At 45.4% G+C, this 25,924-nt stretch overlaps 1 protein-coding gene across 1 annotated transcript in view; it reads right to left on the bottom strand.

The window, feature by feature from the left end:
* Positions 1 to 25,924, bottom strand: part of CHAT (choline O-acetyltransferase) — a 115,687-nt gene that overhangs the window by 61,078 nt on the left and 28,685 nt on the right. Inside the window, exons 6-7 of the mRNA XM_044299573.1 lie at positions 23,216 to 23,396; positions 18,043 to 18,220 (exon numbers count right to left, since the gene is read on the bottom strand). Of these exons, the coding sequence (XP_044155508.1) occupies positions 18,043 to 18,220; positions 23,216 to 23,396 (359 nt within the window). The remainder of the gene's footprint in view (positions 1 to 18,042; positions 18,221 to 23,215; positions 23,397 to 25,924) is intronic.

The following is a 25,924-nucleotide window of genomic DNA, read 5'->3' as shown; positions in this document are numbered from 1 at the left end:
GAGCAAGTGGACTAAGGTGAGTTAAATTATTTTTTATTTTTTTTAACCCCTCTAGCGCTGGTTTACTATGCATTCTGTATTCAGAATGCTATTATTTTCCCTTATAACCATGTTATAAGGGAAAATAATAATGATCGGGTCTCCATCCCGATGGTCTCCTAGCAACCATGCGTGCAAATCGCACGGCATCCGTACTTGCTTGCGGATGCCATCCTATTTTCACACACCCCATTCACTTCTATTAGGCCTGCGTCACGTCAAAATCGGAAAATATAGAGCATGCTGCGATTTCAACTGAACGCACAAGTGATGCGTTAAAAACATCGCTCATGTGCACAGCCCCATAGAAATGAATGGGTCAGGATTTAGTGCGGGTGCCATACGTTCGCCGCACGGATCGCACCCGCACGGAAAACTCGCCCGTGTGAAAGGGGCCTTAGGCTACATTCACACGTCAGTATTTTTCTATATCCCAATTTTCGGTCTGTTTTTTGCGGATCCGTTGTTCCTGAAAATGTTTCCGTATGTCATCCGTTTTTTGCGGATCCGCAAAAAACGGAAACATGTATAAATTTCAATAAGCAAATAAAGTTGTTCAGATTTCTTTGAAAAAAAAAAAAAAAAAAAAAAATTACAATGTAATTTCCAGGAACGGAATCCGCATAAAACGGATGACATACGGAATGACATCCGAATGTCTTCCGTTTTTTGCGGATCCATTGACTTTGTATTGTACCAGGATCCGAATTTTGCGGACAAGAATAGGACATGTTTTATATTTAAACGGACATGCGGAACGGAACAACGGAAACGGACAGCACACATTGTGCTGTCCGATTTTTTCCAGGACCCATTGAAAATGAATGGGTCCAGATCTGGTCCTGATCTGTTCCGCAAAAAACGGAACAGATCAGGAAAGAAAAAACGGACGTGTGAATGGACCCTTATTTTGTAGGTTGCAGCTTGTCATGTTAACAAATGAGCTGTAGGTACTTTGTAAAAATAAGGGTTTCATTTAACTACTGTAGCTTAAAGTAAATGTTGAATTTCATGCTCCGGTTATATATGGACATATTTACTCTTTGGATTCTTCATTACCAGATCCCTAACTATTTCACTTTTTGTGCAAAAATTGAATTTCTATATAGATGACTTTTACTGGTTAACCTGTTTATGCTTGTTTTATGAATTAAATGGTTTTCCAAAACGTTCTCTTTAGGCTGATATGTAAGAAAACAGAATCACAACCTTTCAGTCTGAGAACTACAAGTAAGACTAGCCTGTGATGGATTTCAGACTACTACTATGCTTCCATAAGAAATTGTTTGCAAGTTGCAATCAATGATTTCACATATTTTTCACTCTATAAGATGCACTTTTTCCCCCGTCTTATCAAGTGACGCGCTCATTAGTACAGTAGGACCAGAGAGCAGTGAGTGTATCGTTGCTAGCGCTGGTATTACTCGGCACTCTCTGGTCTTCTTCAGGTGCTGTGTCCTGATAGTGTACAGCATCAGGACGTAGTGTATGTAAGCGCTCACTCTGACCTGACATTGTTCGACAACAGGTCACAGTGCAGTGCAACAGGAAGGGTGTGCTGGATCTCCTGTTAGGCAGTGCTGTCCGGAGCAGGAGAGGTAAGGAGCAGGAGAGTTATATATTTTTTTGTCTGATCTGAGGTCTGATAAACATTGGGGCGTCTGATTATGGAGTCTATTGAAGATTGTGATTCTGATTTGGGATAGTATTACCAAAAACCCAAAGACACACATGTATTATCATAACATACACCTGTCCCCAAAAAAAAGCCTTTAGCTTTGATTACGGCACGCATTCACTGTGGCATTGTTTCGATAAGCTTCTGCAATGTCACAAGATTTATTTCCATCCAGTGTTGCATTAATTTTTTACCAAGATCTTGCATTGATGATGGTAGAGTCTGACTGCTGCGCAAAGCCTTCTCCAGCACATCCCAAAGATTCTTAATGGGGTTAAGGTCTGGACTCTGTGGTGGCCAATCCATGTGTGAAAATGATGTCTCATACTCCCTAAACCATTCTTTCACAATTTGAGCCTGATGAATCCTGGCATTGTCATCTTGGAATATACCTGTGCCATCAGGGAAGAAAAAATCCATTGATGGAATAACCTGGTCATTCAGTATGTTCAGGTAGTCAGCTGACCTCATTCTTGGAGCACATACTGTTGCTGAACCTAGACCTGACCAACTGCGGCAATCCCAGATCATAGCACTGCCCCCACAGGCTTGTACAGTAGGCACTAGGCATGATGGGTGCATCACTTCATCTGCCTCTCTTCTTACCCTTATACGCACATCACTCTGGAAAAAGTTAAATCTGGACTCATCAGACCACATGATCTTCTTCCATTGCTCCCGAGTCTAATCTTTATGCTCCCTAGTAGAGTTGAGCGAACACCTGGATGTTCGGGTTCGAGAAGTTCGGCCGAACATCCCGGAAATGTTCGGGTTCGGGATCCGAACCCGATCCGAACTTCGTCCCGAACCCGAACCCCATTGAAGTCAATGGGGACCCGAACTTTTCGGCACTAAAAAGGCTGTAAAACAGCCCAGGAAAGAGCTAGAGGGCTGCAAAAGGCAGCAACATGTAGGTAAATCCCCTGCAAACAAATGTGGATAGGGAAATGAATTAAATTAAAAATTAAATAAATAAAAATTAACCAAAATCAATTGGAGAGAGGTTCCATAGCAGAGAATCTGGCTTCCCGTCACCCACCACTGGAACAGTCCATTCTCAGATATTTAGGCCCCGGCACCCAGGCAGAGGAGAGAGGTCCCGTAACAGAGAATCTGTCTTCATGTCAGCAGAGAATTAGTCTGCATGTCATAGCAGAGAATGAGGCTTCACGTCAGCCACCACTGCAACAGTCCATTGGCATATATTTAGGCCCAGCACCCAGGCAGAGGAGGGAGGTCCCGTAACAGAGAATCTGTCTTCATGTCAGCAGAGAATTAGTCTGCATGTCATAGCAGAGAATGAGGCTTCACGTCAGCCACCACTGCAACAGTCCATTGGCATATATTTAGGCCCAGCACACACACAGGCAGAGGAGAGAGGTCCCGTAACAGAGAATCTGGCTTCATGTCAGCAGAGAATCAGTCTGCATGTCATAGCAGAGAATGAGGCTTCACGTCAGCCACCACTGCAACAGTCCATTGGCATATATTTAGGCCCAGCACACACACAGGCAGAGGAGAGAGGTCCCGTAACAGAGGATCTGGCTTCATGTCAGCAGAGAATCAGTCTGCATGTCATAGCAGAGAATCAGGCTTCACGTCAGCCACCACTGCAACAGTCCATTGTCATAAATTTAGGCCCAGCACCCAGGCAGAGGAGAGAGGTCCCGTAACAGACAATCTGGCTTCATGTCAGCAGAGAATTAGTCTGCATGTCATAGCAGAGAATGAGGCTTCACGTCAGCCACCACTGCAACAGTCCATTGGCATATATTTAGGCCTAGCACACAGGCAGAGGAGAGAGGTCCCGTAACAGACAATCTGGCTTCATGTCAGCAGAGAATCAGTCTGCATGTCATAGCAGAGAATGAGGCTTCACATCACCCACCACTGCAACAGTCCATTGGCATATATTTAGGCCTAGCACACAGGCAGAGCAGAGAGGTCCCGTAACAGACAATCTGGCTTCATGACAGCAGAGAATCAGTCTGCATGTCATAGCAGAGAATGAGGCTTCACGTCACCCACCACTGCAACAGTCCATTGGCATATATTTAGGCCTAGCACACAGGCAGAGCAGAGAGGTCCCGTAACAGACAATCTGGCTTCATGACAGCAGAGAATCAGTCTGCATGTCATAGCAGAGAATGAGGCTTCACGTCACCCACCACTGCAACAGTCCATTGGCATATATTTAGGCCTAGCACACAGGCAGAGCAGAGAGGTCCCGTAACAGACGATCTGGCTTCATGTCAGCAGAGAATCAGTCTGCATGTCATAGCAGAGAATGAGGCTTCACGTCAGCCACCACTGCAACAGTCCATTGGCATATATTTAGGCCCAGCACCCAGGCAGAGGAGGGAGGTCCCGTAACAGAGAATCTGTCTTCATGTCAGCAGAGAATTAGTCTGCATGTCATAGCAGAGAATGAGGCTTCACGTCAGCCACCACTGCAACAGTCCATTGGCATATATTTAGGCCCAGCACACACACAGGCAGAGGAGAGAGGTCCCGTAACAGAGAATCTGTCTTCATGTCAGCAGAGAATTAGTCTGCATGTCATAGCAGAGAATCAGGCTTCACGTCACCCACCACTGCAACAGTCCATTGGCATATATTTAGGCCCAGCACCCAGGCAGAGGAGGGAGGTCCCGTAACAGAGAATCTGTCTTCATGTCAGCAGAGAATTAGTCTGCATGTCATAGCAGAGAATGAGGCTTCACGTCAGCCACCACTGCAACAGTCCATTGGCATATATTTAGGCCCAGCACACACACAGGCAGAGGAGAGAGGTCCCGTAACAGAGAATCTGTCTTCATGTCAGCAGAGAATTAGTCTGCATGTCATAGCAGAGAATGAGGCTTCACGTCAGCCACCACTGCAACAGTCCATTGGCATATATTTAGGCCCAGCACACACACAGGCAGAGGAGAGAGGTCCCGTAACAGACAATCTGGCTTCATGTCAGCAGAGAATTAGTCTGCATGTCATAGCAGAGAATGAGGCTTCACGTCACCCACCACTGCAACAGTCCATTGGCATATATTTAGGCCCAGCACCCAGGCAGAGGAGGGAGGTCCCGTAACAGAGAATCTGTCTTCATGTCAGCAGAGAATTAGTCTGCATGTCATAGCAGAGAATGAGGCTTCACGTCACCCACCACTGCAACAGTCCATTGGCATATATTTAGGCCTAGCACACAGGCAGAGCAGAGAGGTCCCGTAACAGACAATCTGGCTTCATGACAGCAGAGAATCAGTCTGCATGTCATAGCAGAGAATGAGGCTTCACGTCACCCACCACTGCAACAGTCCATTGGCATATATTTAGGCCTAGCACACAGGCAGAGCAGAGAGGTCCCGTAACAGACGATCTGGCTTCATGTCAGCAGAGAATCAGTCTGCATGTCATAGCAGAGAATGAGGCTTCACGTCAGCCACCACTGCAACAGTCCATTGGCATATATTTAGGCCCAGCACCCAGGCAGAGGAGGGAGGTCCCGTAACAGAGAATCTGTCTTCATGTCAGCAGAGAATTAGTCTGCATGTCATAGCAGAGAATGAGGCTTCACGTCAGCCACCACTGCAACAGTCCATTGGCATATATTTAGGCCCAGCACACACACAGGCAGAGGAGAGAGGTCCCGTAACAGAGAATCTGTCTTCATGTCAGCAGAGAATTAGTCTGCATGTCATAGCAGAGAATCAGGCTTCACGTCACCCACCACTGCAACAGTCCATTGGCATATATTTAGGCCCAGCACCCAGGCAGAGGAGGGAGGTCCCGTAACAGAGAATCTGTCTTCATGTCAGCAGAGAATTAGTCTGCATGTCATAGCAGAGAATGAGGCTTCACGTCAGCCACCACTGCAACAGTCCATTGGCATATATTTAGGCCCAGCACACACACAGGCAGAGGAGAGAGGTCCCGTAACAGAGAATCTGTCTTCATGTCAGCAGAGAATTAGTCTGCATGTCATAGCAGAGAATGAGGCTTCACGTCAGCCACCACTGCAACAGTCCATTGGCATATATTTAGGCCCAGCACACACACAGGCAGAGGAGAGAGGTCCCGTAACAGACAATCTGGCTTCATGTCAGCAGAGAATTAGTCTGCATGTCATAGCAGAGAATGAGGCTTCACGTCACCCACCACTGCAACAGTCCATTGGCATATATTTAGGCCCAGCACCCAGGCAGAGGAGGGAGGTCCCGTAACAGAGAATCTGTCTTCATGTCAGCAGAGAATTAGTCTGCATGTCATAGCAGAGAATGAGGCTTCACGTCAGCCACCACTGCAACAGTCCATTGGCATATATTTAGGCCCAGCACACACACAGGCAGAGGAGAGAGGTCCCGTAACAGAGGATCTGGCTTCATGTCAGCAGAGAATCAGTCTGCATGTCATAGCAGAGAATCAGGCTTCACGTCAGCCACCACTGCAACAGTCCATTGGCATATATTTAGGCCTAGCACACAGGCAGAGGAGAGAGGTCCCGTAACAGACAATCTGGCTTCATGTCAGCAGAGAATCAGTCTGCATGTCATAGCAGAGAATGAGGCTTCACGTCAGCCACCACTGCAACAGTCCATTGTCATAAATTTAGGCCCAGCACCCAGGCAGAGGAGAGAGGTCCCGTAACAGACAATCTGGCTTCATGTCAGCAGAGAATTAGTCTGCATGTCATAGCAGAGAATCAGGCTTCATGTCAGCCACCACTGCAACAGTCCATTGGCATATATTTAGGCCTAGCACACAGGCAGAGGAGAGGTTCATTCAACTTTGGGTAGCATCGCAATATAATGGTAAAATGAAAATAAAAATAGGATTGAATGAGGAAGTGCCCTGGAGTCCAATAATATATGGTTATGGGGAGGTAGTTAATGTCTAATCTGGACAAGGGACGGACAGGTCCTGTGGGATCCATGCCTGGTTCATTTTTATGAACGTCAGCTTGTCCACATTGGCTGTAGACAGGCGGCTGCGTTTGTCTGTAATGACGCCCCCTGCCGTGCTGAATACACGTTCAGACAAAACGCTGGCTGCCGGGCAGGCCAGCACCTCCAAGGCATAAAAGGCTAGCTCTGGCCACGTGGACAATTTAGAGACCCAGAAGTTGAATGGGGCCGAACCATCAGTCAGTACGTGGAGGGGTGTGCACACGTACTGTTCCACCATGTTAGTGAAATGTTGCCTCCTGCTAACACGTTGCGTATCAGGTGGTGGTGCAGTTAGCTGTGGCGTGTTGACAAAAGTTTTCCACATCTCTGCCATGCTAACCCTGCCCTCAGAGGAGCTGGCCGTGACACAGCTGCCTTGGCGACCTCTTGCTCCTCCTCTGCCTTGGCCTTGGGCTTCCACTTGTTCCCCTGTGACATTTGGGAATGCTCTCAGTAGCGCGTCTACCAACGTGCGCTTGTACTCGCGCATCTTCCTATCACGCTCCAGTGCAGGAAGTAAGGTGGGCACATTGTCTTTGTAGCGTGGATCCAGCAGGGTGGCAACCCAGTAGTCCGCACAGGTTAAAATGTGGGCAACTCTGCTGTCGTTGCGCAGGCACTGCAGCATGTAGTCGCTCATGTGTGCCAGGCTGCCCAGGGATAAGGACAAGCTGTCCTCTGTGGGAGGCGTATCGTCATCGTCCTGCCTTTCCCCCCAGCCACGCACCAGTGATGGACCCGAGCTGCGTTGGGTGCCACCCCGCTGTGACCATGCTTCATCCTCATCCTCCTCCACCTCCTCCTCATCCTCGTCCTCCTCGTCCTCCAGTAGTGGGCCCTGGCTGGCCACATTTGTACCTGGCCTCTGCTGTTGCCAAAAACCTCCCTCTGAGTCACTTCGAAGAGACTGGCCTGAAAGTGCTAAAAATGACCCCTCTTCCTCCTCCTCCTCCTCCTCCTCCTGGGCCACCTCCTCTTCCATCATCGCCCTAAGTGTTTTCTCAAGGAGACATAGAAGTGGTATTGTAACGCTGATAACGGTGTCATCGCCACTGGCCGTGTTGGTGGAGTACTCGAAACAGCGCAACAGGGCACACAGGTGTCGCATGGAGGCCCAGTCATTGGTGGTGAAGTGGTGCTGTTCTGTAGTGCGACTGACCCGTGCGTGCTGCAGCTGAAACTCCACTATGGCCTGCTGCTGCTCGCACAGTCTGTCCAGCATGTGCAAGGTGGAGTTCCACCTGGTGGGCACGTCGCATATGAGGCGGTGAGCGGGAAGGCCGAAGTTACGCTGTAGCGCAGACAGGCGAGCAGCAGCAGGATGTGAACGCCGGAAGCGCGAACAGACGGCCCGCACTTTATGCAGCAGCTCTGACATGTCGGGGTAGTTGTGAATGAACTTCTGCACCACCAAATTCAGCACATGCGCCAAGCAAGGGATGTGCGTCAAATTGGCTAGTCCCAGAGCTGCAACGAGATTTCGCCCATTATCACACACCACCAGGCCGGGCTTGAGGCTCACCGGCAGCAACCACTCGTCGGTCTGTTGTTCTATACCCCGCCACAACTCCTGTGCGGTGTGGGGCCTGTCCCCCAAACATATGAGTTTCAGAATGGCCTGCTGACGTTTACCCCGGGCTGTGCTGAAGTTGGTGGTGAAGGTGTGTGGCTGACTGGATGAGCAGGTGGAAGAAGAGGAGGAGGAAGCCGAGAAGGAGGAGGTGGCAACAGGAGGCAAAGAATGTTGCCCTGCGATCCTTGGCGGCGGAAGGACGTGCGCCAAACAGCTCTCCGCCTGGGGCCCAGCTGCCACTACATTTACCCAGTGTGCAGTTAGGGAGATATAGCGTCCCTGGCCGTGCTTACTGGTCCACGTATCTGTGGTTAGGTGGACCTTGCCACAGATGGCGTTGCGCAGTGCACACTTGATTTTATCGGATACTTGGTTGTGCAGGGAAGGCACGGCTCTCTTGGAGAAGTAGTGCCGGCTGGGAACAACATACTGTGGGACAGCAAGCGACATGAGCTGTTTGAAGCTGTCTGTGTCCACCAGCCTAAATGACAGCATTTCATAGGCCAGTAGTTTAGAAATGCTGGCATTCAGGGCCAGGGATCGAGGGTGGCTAGGTGGGAATTTACGCTTTCTATCAAATGTTTGTGAGATGGAGAGCTGAACGCTGGCGTGTGACATGGTTGAGACGCTTGGTGACGGAGGTGGTGGTGGTGGTGTTGGTGGTACATCCCCTGTTTGCTGGGCGGCAGGTGCCAACGTTCCTCCAGAGGCGGAGGAAGAGGCCGAGGCGGCAGCAGCAGAATAGGCCGAGGCGGCAGCAGCAGAAGAGGTAGCAGGGGGAGCCTGAGTGACTTCCTTGGTTTTAAGGTGTTTACTCCACTGCAGTTCATGCTTTGCATGCAGGTGCCTGGTCATGCAGGTTGTGCTCAGGTTCAGAACGTTAATGCCTCGCTTCAGGCTCTGATGGCACAGCGTGCAAACCACTCGGGTCTTGTCGTCAGCACATTGTTTGAAGAAGTGCCATGCCAGGGAACTCCTTGAAGCTGCCTTTGGGGTGCTCGGTCCCAGATGGCGGCGGTCAGTAGCAGGCGGAGTCTCTTGGCGGCGGGTGTTCTGCTTTTGCCCACTGCTCCCTCTTTTGCTACGCTGTTGGCTCGGTCTCACCACTGCCTCTTCCTCCGAACTGTGAAAGTCAGTGGCACGACCTTCATTCCATGTGGGGTCTAGGACCTCATCGTCCCCTGCATCGTCTTCCACCCAGTCTTGATCCCTGACCTCCTGTTCAGTCTGCACACTGCAGAAAGACGCAGCAGTTGGCACCTGTGTTTCGTCATCATCAGAGACATGCTGAGGTGGTATTCCCATGTCCTCATCATCAGGAAACATAAGTGGTTGTGCGTCAGTGCATTCTATGTCTTTCACCGCTGGGGAAGGGCTAGGTGGATGCCCTTGGGAAACCCTGCCAGCGGAGTCTTCAAACAGCATAAGAGACTGCTGCATAACTTGAGGCTGAGACAGTTTCCCTGGTATGCATGGGGGTGATGTGACAGACTGATGGGGTTGGTTTTCAGGCGCCATCTGTGCGCTTTCTGCAGAAGACTGGGTGGGAGATAATATGAACGTGCTGGATCCACTGTCGGCCACCCAATTGACTAATGCCTGTACCTGCTCAGGCCTTACCATCCTTAGAACGGCATTGGGCCCCACCATATATCGCTGTAAATTCTGGCGGCTACTGGGACCTGAGGTAGTTGGTACACTAGGACGTGTGGATGTGGCAGAACGGCCACGTCCTCTCCCAGCACCAGAGGGTCCACTAACACCACCACGACCATGTCCACGTCCGCGTCCCTTACTAGATGTTTTTCTCATTGTTATGGTTCACCACAACAACAAATATATTATTTGGCCCAATGTATTGTATTCAAATTCAGCGGGATATAAATTTGAGGCCTAGTATTTAGGCGCTGGGTGACCGGTATGGATTTAGTGACAGAATTAGACTTGGAAATGCACAGAAGCGTGTGTGTGAAGTTATTCTGAATGACCCTATGTGCACCTTCAATATGATCTACCCTTTTAGGGATAGATTTCAAATAGCTCTGGTATAGCAGAAACGACTAAATTATGAAATTGCTAAATTGGGAATTGTATTTCAACCCAGAACAAGAAATGTGCTTGAACGGACACTAAATAACTCGCCCAGCTACAGCACTAGGGACAGATTTAGCTGGATATAAATTTGAGGCCTAGTATTTAGGCGCTGGGTGACCGGTATGGATTTAGTGACAGAATTAGACTTGGAAATGCACAGAAGCGTGTGTGTGAAGTTATTCTGAATGACCCTATGTGCACCTTGAATATTATATACCCTTTTAGGGATAGATTTCAAATAGCTCTGATATAGCAGAAACCACTAAATTATGAAATTGCTAAATTGGGAATTGTATTTCAACCCAGAACAAGAAATGTGCTTGAACGGACACTAAATAACTCGCCCAGCTACAGCACTAAGGACAGATTTAGCGGGATATAAATTTGAGGCCTAGTATTTAGGCGCTGGGTGACAGGTATGGGTTTAGTGCCAGAATTAGACTTGGAAATACACAGTAGCGGGTGTGTGTGAAGTTATTCTGAATGACCCAATGTGCACCTTGAATATTATATACCCTTTTAGGGATAGATTTCAAATAGCTCTGATATAGCAGAAACCACTAAATTATGAAATTGCTAAATTGGGAATTGTATTTCAACCCAGAACAAGAAATGTGCTTGAACGGACACTAAATAACTCGCCCAGCTACAGCACTAAGGACAGATTTAGCGGGATATAAATTTGAGACCTAGTATTTAGGCGCTGGGTGACAGGTATGGGTTTAGTGCCAGAATTAGACTTGGAAATACACAGTAGCGGGTGTGTGTGAAGTTATTCTGAATGACCCAATGTGCACCTTGAATATTATATACCCTTTTAGGGATAGATTTCAAATAGCTCTGATATAGCAGAAACCACTAAATTATGAAATTGCTAAATTGGGAATTGTATTTCAACCCAGAACAAGAAATGTGCTTGAACGGACACTAAATAACTCGCCCAGCTACAGCACTAAGGACAGATTTAGCGGGATATAAATTTGAGGCCTAGTATTTAGGCGCTGGGTGACAGGTATGGGTTTAGTGCCAGAATTAGACTTGGAAATACACAGTAGCGGGTGTGTGTGAAGTTATTCTGAATGACCCAATGTGCACCTTGAATATTATATACCCTTTTAGGGATAGATTTCAAATAGCTCTGATATAGCAGAAACCACTAAATTATGAAATTGCTAAATTGGGAATTGTATTTCAACCCAGAACAAGAAATGTGCTTGAACGGACACTAAATAACTCGCCCAGCTACAGCACTAAGGACAGATTTAGCGGGATATAAATTTGAGGCCTAGTATTTAGGCGCTGGGTGACAGGTATGGGTTTAGTGCCAGAATTAGACTTGGAAATACACAGTAGCGGGTGTGTGTGAAGTTATTCTGAATGACCCAATGTGCACCTTGAATATTATATACCCTTTTAGGGATAGATTTCAAATAGCTCTGATATAGCAGAAACCACTAAATTATGAAATTGCTAAATTGGGAATTGTATTTCAACCCAGAACAAGAAATGTGCTTGAACGGACACTAAATAACTCGCCCAGCTACAGCACTAAGGACAGATTTAGCGGGATATAAATTTGAGGCCTAGTATTTAGGCGCTGGGTGACAGGTATGGGTTTAGTGCCAGAATTAGACTTGGAAATACACAGTAGCGGGTGTGTGTGAAGTTATTCTGAATGACCCAATGTGCACCTTGAATATTATATACCCTTTTAGGGATAGATTTCAAATAGCTCTGATATAGCAGAAACCACTAAATTATGAAATTGCTAAATTGGGAATTGTATTTCAACCCAGAACAAGAAATGTGCTTGAACGGACACTAAATAACTCGCCCAGCTACAGCACTAAGGACAGATTTAGCGGGATATAAATTTGAGGCCTAGTATTTAGGCGCTGGGTGACAGGTATGGGTTTAGTGCCAGAATTAGACTTGGAAATACACAGTAGCGGGTGTGTGTGAAGTTATTCTGAATGACCCAATGTGCACCTTGAATATTATATACCCTTTTAGGGATAGATTTCAAATAGCTCTGATATAGCAGAAACCACTAAATTATGAAATTGCTAAATTGGGAATTGTATTTCAACCCAGAACAAGAAATGTGCTTGAACGGACACTAAATAACTCGCCCAGCTACAGCACTAAGGACAGATTTAGCGGGATATAAATTTGAGGCCTAGTATTTAGGCGCTGGGTGACAGGTATGGGTTTAGTGCCAGAATTAGACTTGGAAATACACAGTAGCGGGTGTGTGTGAAGTTATTCTGAATGACCCAATGTGCACCTTGAATATTATATACCCTTTTAGGGATAGATTTCAAATAGCTCTGATATAGCAGAAACCACTAAATTATGAAATTGCTAAATTGGGAATTGTATTTCAACCCAGAACAAGAAATGTGCTTGAACGGACACTAAATAACTCGCCCAGCTACAGCACTAGGGACAGATTTAGCTGGATATAAATTTGAGGCCTAGTATTTAGGCGCTGCGTGACAGGTATGGGTTTAGTGACAGAATTAGACTTGGAAATACACAGTAGCGGGTGTGTGTGAAGTTATTCTGAATGACCCAATGTGCACCTTGAATATTATATACCCTTTTAGGGATAGATTTCAAATAGCTCTGATATAGCAGAAACCACTAAATTATGAAATTGCTAAATTGGGAATTGTATTTCAACCCAGAACAAGAAATGTGCTTGAACGGACACTAAATAACTCGCCCAGCTACAGCACTAGGGACAGATTTAGCTGGATATAAATTTGAGGCCTAGTATTTAGGCGCTGGGTGACCGGTATGGATTTAGTGACAGAATTAGACTGGGATATGGCCAAAAAATGAACAGACTATTGCTGGTTAAATGCACTTGGTGTGACAGCTTCACCCTGATGTAGGCTTTAGCCAAAAAACAACCACACCATTGAGGGTTAAATGCACTTGGTGACAGGCGCAGCTTGCCCCTGATTTAGTATATGGCCAAAAAATGAACAGACTATTGCTGGTTAAATGCACTTGGTGTGACAGCTTCACCCTGATGTAGGCTTTAGCCAAAAAACAACCACACCATTGAGGGTTAAATGCACTTGGTGACAGGCGCAGCTTGCCCCTGATTTTGTATATGGCCAAAAAATGAACAGACTATTGCTGGTTAAATGCACTTGGTGTGACAGCTTCACCCTGATGTAGGCTTTAGCCAAAAAACAACCACACCATTGAGGGTTAAATGCACTTGGTCGCAGCTTGTGCTGGCGCACCACAAGACACAAAATGGCCGCCGATCACCCCAGAAAAATGTGACTGACAAACGGTCTGTGCAGCCTAAAAACAGTGAGCAATTGAGGATCAGCAGCTCAATGATCCACAGCTGCAGATCGATCAGTTAATCAAGTCCTTTGGAGGAGTTAATCTGCCTAATCTCGCCCTACTGTCGCAGCCGCAACCTCTCCCTACGCTAATCAGAGCAGAGTGACGGGCGGCGCTATGTGACTCCAGCTTAAATAGAGGCTGGGTCACATGGTGCTCTGGCCAATCACAGCCATGCCAATAGTAGGCATGGCTGTGATGGCCTCTTGGGGCAAGTAGTATGACGCTTGTTGATTGGCTGCTTTGCAGCCTTTCAAAAAGCGCCAAGAAAGCGTCACAAAAGCGCGAAGAAAGCGACGAACACCGAACCCGAACCCGGACTTTTACGAAAATGTCCGGGTTCGGGTCCGTGTCACGGACACCCCAAAATTCGGTACGAACCCGAACTATACAGTTCGAGTTCGCTCATCCCTACTCCCTAGCAAATTAAAGCCTTTTTTTCTGGTTTTCCTCACTGATTAGTGGTTTTCTTACGGCTACACAGCTGTTCAGTCCCAATCCCTGGAGTTCCCTTTGCATTGTGTGTGTGTGTAAATGCTCTTACTTTCACTATTAAACATAGCCCTGAGTTATACTGTTGTTTTTCTCCGATTTGATTTCACCAAACGTTTAAGTGATCGCCGATCCCAATCATTCAGGATTTTTATCCCGCCACATTTCTTCCTCGAATACGATGGGTCCCCACTATCCTTATAGTTTTTAATAATGCGTTGGACAGTTCTTAACCTAATTTTAGTAGTTTCTGCAATCTCCTTAGATGTTTTCTCTGCTTGATGCATGCCAATGATTTGACCCTTCTCAAACAGACTAACATCTTTTCGATGACCACGAGATGTGGTTTTTTTTTCCGACATGGTTGCTTAAGAAATGAGAAGCAACTCATTGCACCAGTTGGGGTCAAATAACTTATGGCCAGCTGAAAGATAATCACCCATGCAGTAATTATCCAGTAGGAGGCTCATAACTATTTGCTGAGTTAAATCCAGGTGGCGACTTTTTTTTTTGGGACAGGCAGTGTATTTTATTGAATGACATCATTAAGAAGACAACATGTAAATAAATAAATGTATGAATAAGTATATAGCAGCAATGCGGTTAACGCCCCTTTAGAAAGCGGAGCGAAACGCGCGTCAGGGTGCGCTCCCTGCACGTCCAGGCGTGATCTCCCTACTCAATATTTATCAGGTATTTGCTGCTATTTGGCTATATTTGGGTTGGAATATATGCATTTGGTTTTCCGTGCTGTAACCTCTTTCACCTATTGGGTTCATGTAACCTCTGCGGTCTTACCTGTATTGTTAATTGGAGTGTACTTCCTCCTTTATTTTTGGAGCAGTCCCTTATGTTTTTTTCATGTATTATGTCAATAGCCACATAGGTTACTCCTAGGGGGGATTGTTAACTTTGTGTACCTGCTGGGGAGCTGCTTTTTCGCAGCGCTAACCGCATTGCTGCTATATACATCTATTTATTTACATGTTGTCTTCTTAATGATGTCATTCAATAAAATATGTTATGATAATACATGTGTGTCTTAGTTTTTGGGGTAATACTGTGTATATTTCCAAACATTGTTTTTCATCTGATTGATGATTATATTGGTTATTCTGATTTGGGAGTTTGACGAAGATTAGGGGTCTGATATGAGGTCTGATGAATATGAGGGGTCTGATTTGGAGGTCTGGTGAAGATTTGGGGTCAGATTTGGGGGTCTGATCTGAGGTCTTATGAAGATTGGAGGTCTGATCTGATGTCTGAAGAAGATTGGGGGTCTAATTTGAGGTCTTTTTTTTCCTAATTTTTCTCCTCTGAAACAAGAACATCTTATGGTTAAGTGCATTTTATATAGTTTAAAAATAAGGTATGTAAAACTAGGGAGGATGTAGAAAAGGTAAGGAGCAAAGGTTCTTTCCCAGCTGAAGGGAAGATTTTGGCTGCGTTTTCTTGAAGTACCAATTACTCATTTGGATGCAGTCATGGATTCTAGTTTTGATATGGTCTGTTACTGTTATAATGATTAGCCTCCATGTGTCAAAGAAGAGATATACTCTGGTTTATTTTTTGCATTGAAAATGAACATACATTTTAAAGAGCCATTCTATGTGGAAATGCTCTTTAATTAGCAATGAAAGCCTTATACCTCATTCAAACATCAGTGTTCAGTCAGTGATTTCCATCAGTGATTTTGAGCCAAAATCAGGTGCGGCTCTAAACACAGAACAGGAGCAGATCTTTCCCTTATTCCTCATGTCTGCGGAGGCTCCAATCCTGGTTTTGGCTCACAATCACTGATGGAAATCACTGACCAAAACACTGACGTGTGAATGAGGCTTTAGGGTGTTGCCACACATTCAGTTTATGAAGCCAAGACCAAGAGTGCAGTCAGGTAGTACAGGTAGCATCTTTCCTTAGTACTTTCCCTCTTTCATGAGATACACCAGATTTTGGCTTAAAAAAATGCATTAAAAAACCTGTTGTGTGGCAGTACTCTTAGGGCCAGTTCTCACTTACATTTTAAAGCTAATTTCGGAGCATTTCCACCTCGAAATCAGCCAGAAAACACCTCTAAACAGCCCCCATTCATTTCAATGGGAGACAGCACTTACTTTTCCCATGTAAAAAAAATGGTGGAAAATAAAGAAATAGCATCTATCTTGGGGTGTGATCTTTACTGAATCGCTCATTGAAATGAAAGGGAAGCATTAAAAACAGCTGCATGTTTTCTGCATGTTTTTTGGCACAGATCTGCACCAAAGACCACAGGCTGTAAATGAGGTTTTGTATGGAAGTAAACAACCATTGATTGGAATTTTGCTGGCAGATTTTCAGAATCTGTTGTGTGAACATACCCATAAGCTGCCCCACAGTTTGCCGTGGTTTTTCAGCAAGCACAGATAAAGCAGATAAAAAGTATGGGGTCATTTGCTAACTGATATACGCCAGTTTTATATCTGTGTCACAGATTGCAGCGCAAAGGTCATTTGCACCGCAATCTGCAACTTTTCCCCGACCACGCCAGGTCTAAAAAAGAGGGCGTAGTGTGGAAGGGGAAGGGGACGGGTCGGCAGGCCCATCTTATTTAGCATTTTATATGCCTGTTTTAGGCGTAGAAAATGTTCTAGATCTACGCCAGCAAGGAAGCTTGCGTGTATTTAGACCAGCGGTGGATGGCGCCTCTACATAACTTCAGTGTATCCACCACAAGCACAGGGGTTATTAAGACTGGCGGCTAAAGCGGAGTAGTTTCTCTTGACAGAAGTGTTAGGTTTAAGTATAAGACAAGTTCATCAAATAACATGATACATTTGGTAAATGTGTCATAAAGTACTCCAAAACAGACTCAAGAAAAATTGACTTCAAATTTTCCCCTCATGATAAATTCCCCTTTAGGGGGTCAGTTTTCACTGAAGGTGCTGTTTGTTTTATACAAAGATGTCACCCCCATGTGAAACTCGCTGGTGTACAAGAATCCTTACCTGTACTCTACTGCTGCGATTTTACTGTGTGGCACACTACTAGCCTTAAAGAGAACCTTTCACCAAGAAACTTCTATTGAAACAGTAACATTACCTAACAGTGTGGCCCGCAGTCATGTAATTCCGATTATTATTTTTTCAGAGGACCCCCTGCTTCGTCCGCTGTGGTCTCCGGTAATTCTGGTGCCTCATATGCTAATGAGGTGATTCGGTTCGAGTAGGCGTTGTAAAAGATTTGTACAGGGCGCGGTTTTCTTCTCCCTGGCTAAGAGCGCATCCAATCAGAGCGCCGCGCTCTTAGCCAGGGAGAAGGAGCTCGTTCTAGCGAGATTTGCGAGAACTTGAGCTTTTACACATCCCGAGGCGTGCGCCATCTTGGAGTCCCCGGCGGACCGGATCGCAGCCACAGCATCCTGTTAGTAAGTATGGAAAAAAAAACTAGAAAATACATCATGCTCGTTTGTCTAGGGGTAGTATATATAAGGTTTCAACAAGTTGCTCATTTTCTAGTTTTTTTTTCCATACTTACTAACAGGATACTGCCGCTGCGATCCGCTCCGCCGGGGACTCCAAGATGACGCATGCCTCGGGATGTGTAAAAGCTCAAGTTCTCGCGAAACCTCTTTAAAGAGAACATGTTGCTATCACGTTCCCTGTCTCCTATAAATTATCTGAGAAGGATTACATGGCACTTTCTACGAGCATAGACAGTACCATATACTCCTCAAGCCATCATCTGCTTTGGCTCTACAGAAACAGGCTTTCATTCTTTTCATCCCCCAATTAGGCACTTTGTTTAGTGCTATATTTGTCTAAGTCTGTCATAGCGACAGATTTCGACATTTTCAGATACAGCTTTGAACAACAGCTTACCTTTTATTAACACCTCCCTAGCTTGTGCCCATTCAGTTCTTCCATCTGATGTCAGTATTCCGATTGGCGGAAGGCGCTCATCTTCATTTTCTGCCATTCTAACAATTTTCCTAAGCTGGGTGAATAAGTCACCTTCGCTGAGACGGCGGAAGTTAATAACAACATCCAACACAAAAAACTGTGGAAACAAATGGAGATAAAGTATAAAACGTGTATACTGTGACAGATTTTTCACCGTGCATCCTGTTTGGATGCCTAATAACAGCAGCTTGTGATATGTGCATGTGTTCCCCGAACCTATATTTTTATCTATCATCTATCTACACTATATGGGCAGACATGCCTCTTAGGCTATATTCACATGACAGTGGAAAAAAAACGTCTTGTCAGTTCTTCACAGTCATTCTGTATCCATGTCTGCATCCATTTCTGGCCATTTGTACATTTTAATGGCTGCTTTGCATCTGTTATGCATCTATTTTTAATGGCTGTTTAAAACGGCCATGAAAAATGGATGAATTTCATATATTTTTTTGTGCATCCAAACCCTGTCTGTATATAAAATGCCCCCACAGTACCCCCTGTGGGGTACTGTGCTTCCAGTAGAAATAAGGCCTCTGCATAGCAGCACCAATTTTGCTGGTCGTTCCAGTTTCCTCCAGTGCAGAGCGAGTGTCAAGTGTGTTCAAGTGGATGAGGTGGCTATTTTTTTTTTAATCCCTGAAAGACACTTAAACCCGTTTTTAATGGCCGTTAGATGGTGTACTTCTGTCTATACGCCTATTAAAAATGAGCCCAGTGAGTTTAATGAGGTCCATCTTTCTGTGAAAATTGGCAAAAATAGCACATTTCCTATTTTTTTATGGCTGCTATTCACTGACCGTTCAAAAAACGGCCATGTGAATAGTCCCTAAGATCTTGATTCTAAAAACAGCCATGTGACGGCCGTTACTAAAACGCCACGCGTGCATAATATCAAGCACCTAACCATGCAGTATGCCTTTAAAAACATTTGTGAAAGATTGGGTTATAAAGCATGGTACTGTAATAGGATGCCACAAGTCAGTTTGTCAACTTTCTTCCCTTCTAGATGTTCCATGATCAACTATGAGTGTTATTATTACAAAGTGCATGTAAAAGTTAAAGAGTTGGGTTGCCGATTGCTGAGGCACATAGTGCGTAAAAGTCGCTAGAGCTCTGCTGACTTGCAAGGTTCCAAACCTCCTTTGCCATTAATATCAGCACAAAAAATTGGAATCTTCATAACATGGCTGAGCAGCTGCATACTGCTATGTCAGCGCCCCACGCACACCGCTGTCACTTTCCTCCAGGCGGGCACGAGCACCTCTCCACTCACCCTGCTGCTGGGCCCACTGGTCTTCTTCTGCTCCACAGCAGCAAGTCCAGATGCTGGAATCCCATGTGCTGTTCTCCTTGCAGGCTGCAGCCTGCTCCTTATGGGCAGTGGCCTCTCCCTGTTGTCTATACAGCTCTTAAAGGGGTTGTCCAGGTTCAGAGCTGAACCTGGACAGCCCTCCATTTTCACCCCGGCAGCCCCCCTGACATGAGCATCGGAGCAGTTCATGCTCCGATGCTCTCCTTTGCCCTGCGCTAAATCGCGCAGGGCAAAGGCATTTTTCAGAGTTCCGGTGACGTACCGGGCTCTCCATGGGGCTCACAGGAACCCCGGTAAAACGGCTAGGGCAGAGCTAAAGCCCGCCCCTCAGAGCCGGTGACGTCACCGAACACACTGCTGGGAGGAAGTTACCGCCCGGCAGTGTGTTATTAAAAACAAAATAGCCTGTGCCCTGCTCGATCTAGCGCAGGGCACTGGAGCGCATCGGAGCATGAGATGCTCCGATGCTAGGCTCAGGGGGGCTGCCGGGCTGAAAATAAGGGTATGTCCGGGTTCAGCTCTGAACCCGGACAACCCCTTTAATGGGCCAGCACTCACACAAATCCTAGTTCTCAGTCTGTGTCTGGACACATCAGGGTACTTAAGGCACCTTTCCCTAGGGGAAGGTGCCTTAGCAATAGATTATACTAGATTTTTAGTTCCTGCAAAGGTGTGCTGTTACGTTTGTCTGTTGGTGTACAGACTTCTACCCAAACCCTGACTCTGATTCTCTGCCTCCTGACCTGTGCCTGATTATTGTATTGACCCCTCACTGCCTCCCTGACCTTGAACTGTTCTTCAGATTTCCGGTACTCTGGCTGCCCTGACCTTGGCCTATCCCTGACTACAATTTAACCTGATTCTGACTTTATGTTATGCTGCCTTTCCCGTGACCCTCGCATTATACGCATTTTGGCCAACACCGATTACTGGTTGTTCACCCTTCTCGACCCCCCGCTACAAAGAGAACTTCTCATCTCTCATTCCTGTGGTGGAGAGGACTTTTCACAAAATGGTGCAATACCAGAAGGTCCTTGTGGAAAAATTGCGCCAAAAATCTAGCTGACAACATAGTTTCTTGGGCAACCGAGGAGGGGAGACGACGGGAAGACAAAACAATTCAAACAGAGGCCGGGCAACAGTCTCCAAGGCCTGGGACAGTTTCATGACACCCTGCTGGCACGCTCACCCTGATGCGCGGCCTATTGTCACAAAGAGGGAAACGTTTTAGAAGATGATCAAGGAGTACGTAGCAGACCGTGTCAGCGTCCTCAGTGATCCCTCTGTGCCTTACAACTATTATGTGTCCAAGCTGGATACGTGGCACAAACTGGCGCTCTATGCCTTGGAGGTGCTGGCCTGCCCTGCTGCTAGCGTTTTGTCAGAGCGGGTATACAGTGCTGGTGGGGGCATAATAACTGATAAGCACATTCGCCTGTCAACTGAAAATGCTGACAGGTTGACTCTTATCAAAATAAACAAGACCTGGATTGCCCATGACTTCTCTACTGCACCAGAGGAAAGTGGTTGAACATAAAGGCACTTTAAATTGATCCGGAAAAATGTGTGAAAACGGATTACATTTGAATCCTGATCAGGATTCTGATCACAATGAAAAAATGCATTGGAAAAAACGGATCCGCCATTTATTTATGGAAATTTTTTCGGGTTTAACATGCAAAAGCCGAATCCGGTTTGATGGAACACACGGCACCTGATCCGGCATTAATGCAAGTCAATGGGAAAAATGCCGGATCCGGCGTTCAGTCAAAGGTAAAAATACCTTTCTGAAAAGCCTGATCAGTAAAAAAGACTGAACTGGATGCATCCTGAATGGATTGATCTCCATTCAGAATGCATGGGGATAAAACTGATCAGTTATTTTCCAGATTTGAGCCCCTAGGACGGAACTCAGCAACGGAAAAGAAAAACGCTAGTGTGAAAGTAGCCTTAGATGGTCAGTTCAGCAGCAGACCCTCACCCCTAATGTTTTAGATGGAAAGATCAGCAGCAGGCTCTTGCCAATAATGTTTTTGAGGGTCACCAGCAGGCCATCAATCATAATTTTTCAAGGGTGTATATGATGCCCTCCTTTATGTGTAATAAATAGGATATATTTGCACTATACTACACGTCCAGACGCGCCATCATCTAGTGTATTTTTTACTCGCTATTGCACCATCTAATCCTAATACTCTGCCTTACTTTTCAACTAGCGCCCACTTTATACTTATATATATATGGGTGCAGATTTTTATACTTATATACTTGTATATGTGTGTGCATGTGTGCGTATATATTTTTATATACACATATATATTTTATTTTATATTATACGTATATATTTTTTATTGATGTCCTGTTTTTACAAGTCATACCTAGCTCTCAATCTCTATTTACCAACTCCTTACAGCATTAACTTTTAGACTTGAAAAAGGGGTCCACAGAACCCCGAAACGTGTTGTCACTATAACAATAATAAAAAAACATTAGTTTCTAAAAATACTCTGGTTGTGTTTTTGCGCCTACGGTCCACCCCTCCACTCGACCCCCGGTCCAGTGGAAATATATCCTATTCATCGACCCAGACGGCGGCTTGGCCCCCGCCAAAGGGGAACGCGGACGGAATCGGCAGCATCAACCAGTGAGACGTAATCAGTCCTATCCACATCCAGTCCAGTTGCACCAAACAATAGGTGCATCAACAACAGCTGAGCAGTACCACTCTTCCTGTTGCTCTGGAGGCTCGACTCTTAACTTATTTACCCTATGAGCGCCTTTTTCTCTCCTTGGCCATTATCTACCTTATGTGTAATAAAGGGTGTATTGGAGTGCCGGTTCCTTGTAATTTTTGGCAGCCCTTTCACTTAGTGCATATTATTATATTATGAGTGTAGGAGTCCCACTACCTGAACAATTGTACCACAATGTGGGCCTCCTTTATGTGATAAACAGGTTGTATCGGAGTGCCTCTTCCTTGTCATTTTTGGCAGCACTTGCACTTTATATACAAGTAAATGTATAGAATGTTTCCTAACAATTTTTCCTCTAAAATCGATTTTATCTTCGGTTTGGGAGTCCAAGATGCATCCAGACATCCTCCCCATGCTGTCCCCGAACCATTTCAGTGGTGTTTCCATCAATTTCTGACCTTTTCCTGCAAACCAGACACCCTCCCCTCTTCAGAGCAGGGAGGCCTGGTTTAATGCTCTGGTGCTAGAGCACCCGAGCATCCCAAAGTGTTCTACTTGAGCACCAGAGCACCCAAGCACTTTGGTGCTCAATCAACACTAGCATTGACCAATCACAGGTCACACAAAAATTTGCATCAGTCTACAGTTTACAGTTTATGCACCATATCCACTCTGCAATATTGCAATTTTATAATCCAAGACCAAATTTACATTGGACAGTACTTCTCACATACTGACAGAAATAGTAAAAGTTGCATTGACACCAGGGGAGTAGCTATAGGGGGTGCTGAGGTAGCAATCGCTACTGGGCTCAGGAGCCTGAGGGGGCCCAAAAATCCTTGTGCCACATAAGAAGCTACACCTCTGGCTGGAGGGAAGGGGTTAGGTCAATATTTTTTTTGCCGTTTCAGTTTTTGCCTCAGGCAGCATGAAAGCTATGTGATTCCCTGGCCACAAAGCACTGAGGGAAGGGGGGGTCAAGCTGAACTCTTGCACCAGGGCCTATGAGCCTTTAGCTATGTCCCCAATTGACACAGTTGGGGCATATTTTTTATTTCGGTTATACATAAACAAAGGAACTTACCTGGTTGTTACAAGCAACAATAATGTGTTCTGGCTCTGGCATGATACTGCTTTCCTGAGCCACAAGTGTATCCTTTGTTGCCCCTGGAAGACGATAAGAAGAGAATAGCCCATAGTACTGCTTCATGCACATAGGCTGTCCAGACAGCTGACCTCGAGCATAATCTACAGGTAGAGCATGCCTAAAACATTGAACAAAAATAAGTAGAGAGCAGGTTAGATAGAGAACAGGTCAGATAGTGCCTCTTTTAGTGAAATGCACATTTTGTTTTAGATATTATGGGGACTCGCTCTGGAAGTCAGGACCAGCGGACACAGTATAGAGGCAAGGACCAGTTTATAACTCAAAACTTCAGTGTTTATTCACACTTGTTGCAAGTACACCAGGGGCATTGCTAGGGTCTCAAAAGATCCAGGGCCCAAGCACCAATGCATATGGCCCAATTCTCTAAGTTGAACAACTACAATCCCCCCCCTCCCCTGCAAACACTAGCACTGAAGACATTTTACTGTACTTGCTATACAGCAGCACATACCTCTCACATCCAGGGCCTCCCAGGTGACCTCTCCTCTGATGTAGATCTTCTCTGTCATCATCTTCTCCATTCAGTCCGGACACTTCTCTCAGCCACCTTTTCTCTGCAGAGTGTGACACACGGACACCTTAGCTTCCTCACTTTTCTGTACCCCCAAATACTATCCTGAAGAAAAATGAGTGCCCCCCATAGTAATAGTACTCCTCATAACCCACCAATAGTAATTCCCTTCTAGAATGCCCTCATTAGTAATACTGCCCCCTACAGTGCCCCCAGCAGTGATAATGCTTCCCAAGAGTACCTCCATGTAGAAGAGCCCTCCAGTATTAATAATACCCTCACAGAGCCCCCAGTAGAAATAAGCCCCCCCCAATTGGCCTTCAGTAGTAATAAGGCTGATCTATAAGTCACTCCTATAGAGCCCCCAGTAGTAATAAGAACGCCTAATGTCCCCTGGATTTAAAATGCCCCCACAGTGCCCCCAGTATTTATACTGCCCCCTACTGTTATAATGCTTTCCCTGAAGTGCCCCCAATATTTTATAATGCCTCCTGCAGTGCCCCCTGTAGTTATATTTCTCCGTTTAGTGTCCTCAGAAATTATAATTCCTCAGCACCTCCGCCATACAGTCCTATGTAAATAACACTATTTCCCTCCCTCCGCCATAGAGTCCCATATAAATACCATCACACCATCTCTCCAGCCCCCTCTAATATACAGTCCCACGTAAATAACATCCCTGTCTATCTACAGCCCCTCTAAAATACAGTACCATGTAAATAACATCACACTTTCTCTCCTGCCCCTTCCAATATACAGTCCTATGTAAATAACATTACCCCCTCCCCAGCCTTCTTCAACATACAGTCCCATGTAAATAACATCACCTCCTCAATATTCAGTCCCATATAAATAACATCACTCCCTCCACCAGACACCTTCAACATACAGTCCCATGTAAATAAAATCACCCCCTCCCCAGCCACCTCCAACATGCAGTCCCATGTAAATAACATTACCCCTTAACATTTAATCACATGTAAATAGTATCACTCCCTCCCACAGCTGCCTTCAACATACAGTCCCATATAAATAACATTACCCCTCAAAATACAGTCCCATGCAAATAACATCACCCTATCCCAGCCACTTCCAAATTTCAGTCCCATGTAATTAACATCACACACAGTCCCAGTTAAATAACTACAACTCCCAATATTGCTCTGCCTCTCACACTGAGTAATCTTCACTTACCCCTCCTCATGTAGCAGACCTTACCTCAGCCCCTACCCAGGGCTTCTCGTCACTGCTAAGCTGTCCTCTCCGGGACTGGTCACATGATGGTGACATCATCCCAGGTCCTTTTCAGCTACTGCATTTAGAACTGATCACATGACCTGTGATGTCATCACAGGTCCTTCAGCTCTTGCAGTGCATTAGATTCAATTGTATTGCTGTCCTGAGGACGGCAATACAGTTATATCTAACAGGCAGGCAGTACATTCAGGGGCCTGGGACAAAACATCAGCGCCCCAGGCCTCAAATGTTTTGAACCTAGCAACACCCCTGAAGTACACAGTACGACAATTCATTTACAGTATTGGTGTTACAGTTTTATATTGACCCCATTTGGATGCTTGATTAGGACGAGTTGTCCTATCTTTTTCGTCTATTATTGTAGGGATTAGTAATCATGCACTACTATTTTTTCACCTTTATATTTATATTTTCATTAGTTTTTTTTTATTATTATTTTTATCATTTATTTACATATATATATATATATATATATATAGTATATAATTTTTTTTTTTATAGGAATTATTTGTCACCGGTGATGCATAATGATGGAATACAATTTTTTATATTTCTTGTATATTTTCTAATCATGCACTATTATTATCATATCTAATTACATTGTCAATAATCATGTGTTTTCACTAATCAAATGTTGTTTTCTCACTTTATTTTTATTTTTTATTTTTATCGTGTGGTGCTGTGGTCACATTCACGTTTTCCTTTTTGCATGATCAACCCCTCTTTTTCTTTTATTTTCCTTCTTTTCTTTTATAATTTTTAATTGATTGCTCCGTCCACTTTATATATTGTGCACCGCATAGCAAGCTTTTGGGGTTTCTATGGAGATGTGTCGGGCCAGCGCATGCGCTGATTTG

Source organism: Bufo gargarizans, chromosome 6, assembly GCF_014858855.1.
Source record: "Bufo gargarizans isolate SCDJY-AF-19 chromosome 6, ASM1485885v1, whole genome shotgun sequence".
Taxonomy (NCBI): domain Eukaryota; kingdom Metazoa; phylum Chordata; class Amphibia; order Anura; family Bufonidae; genus Bufo; species Bufo gargarizans.
This window is presented reverse-complemented; position numbering and strand designations above follow the sequence as displayed.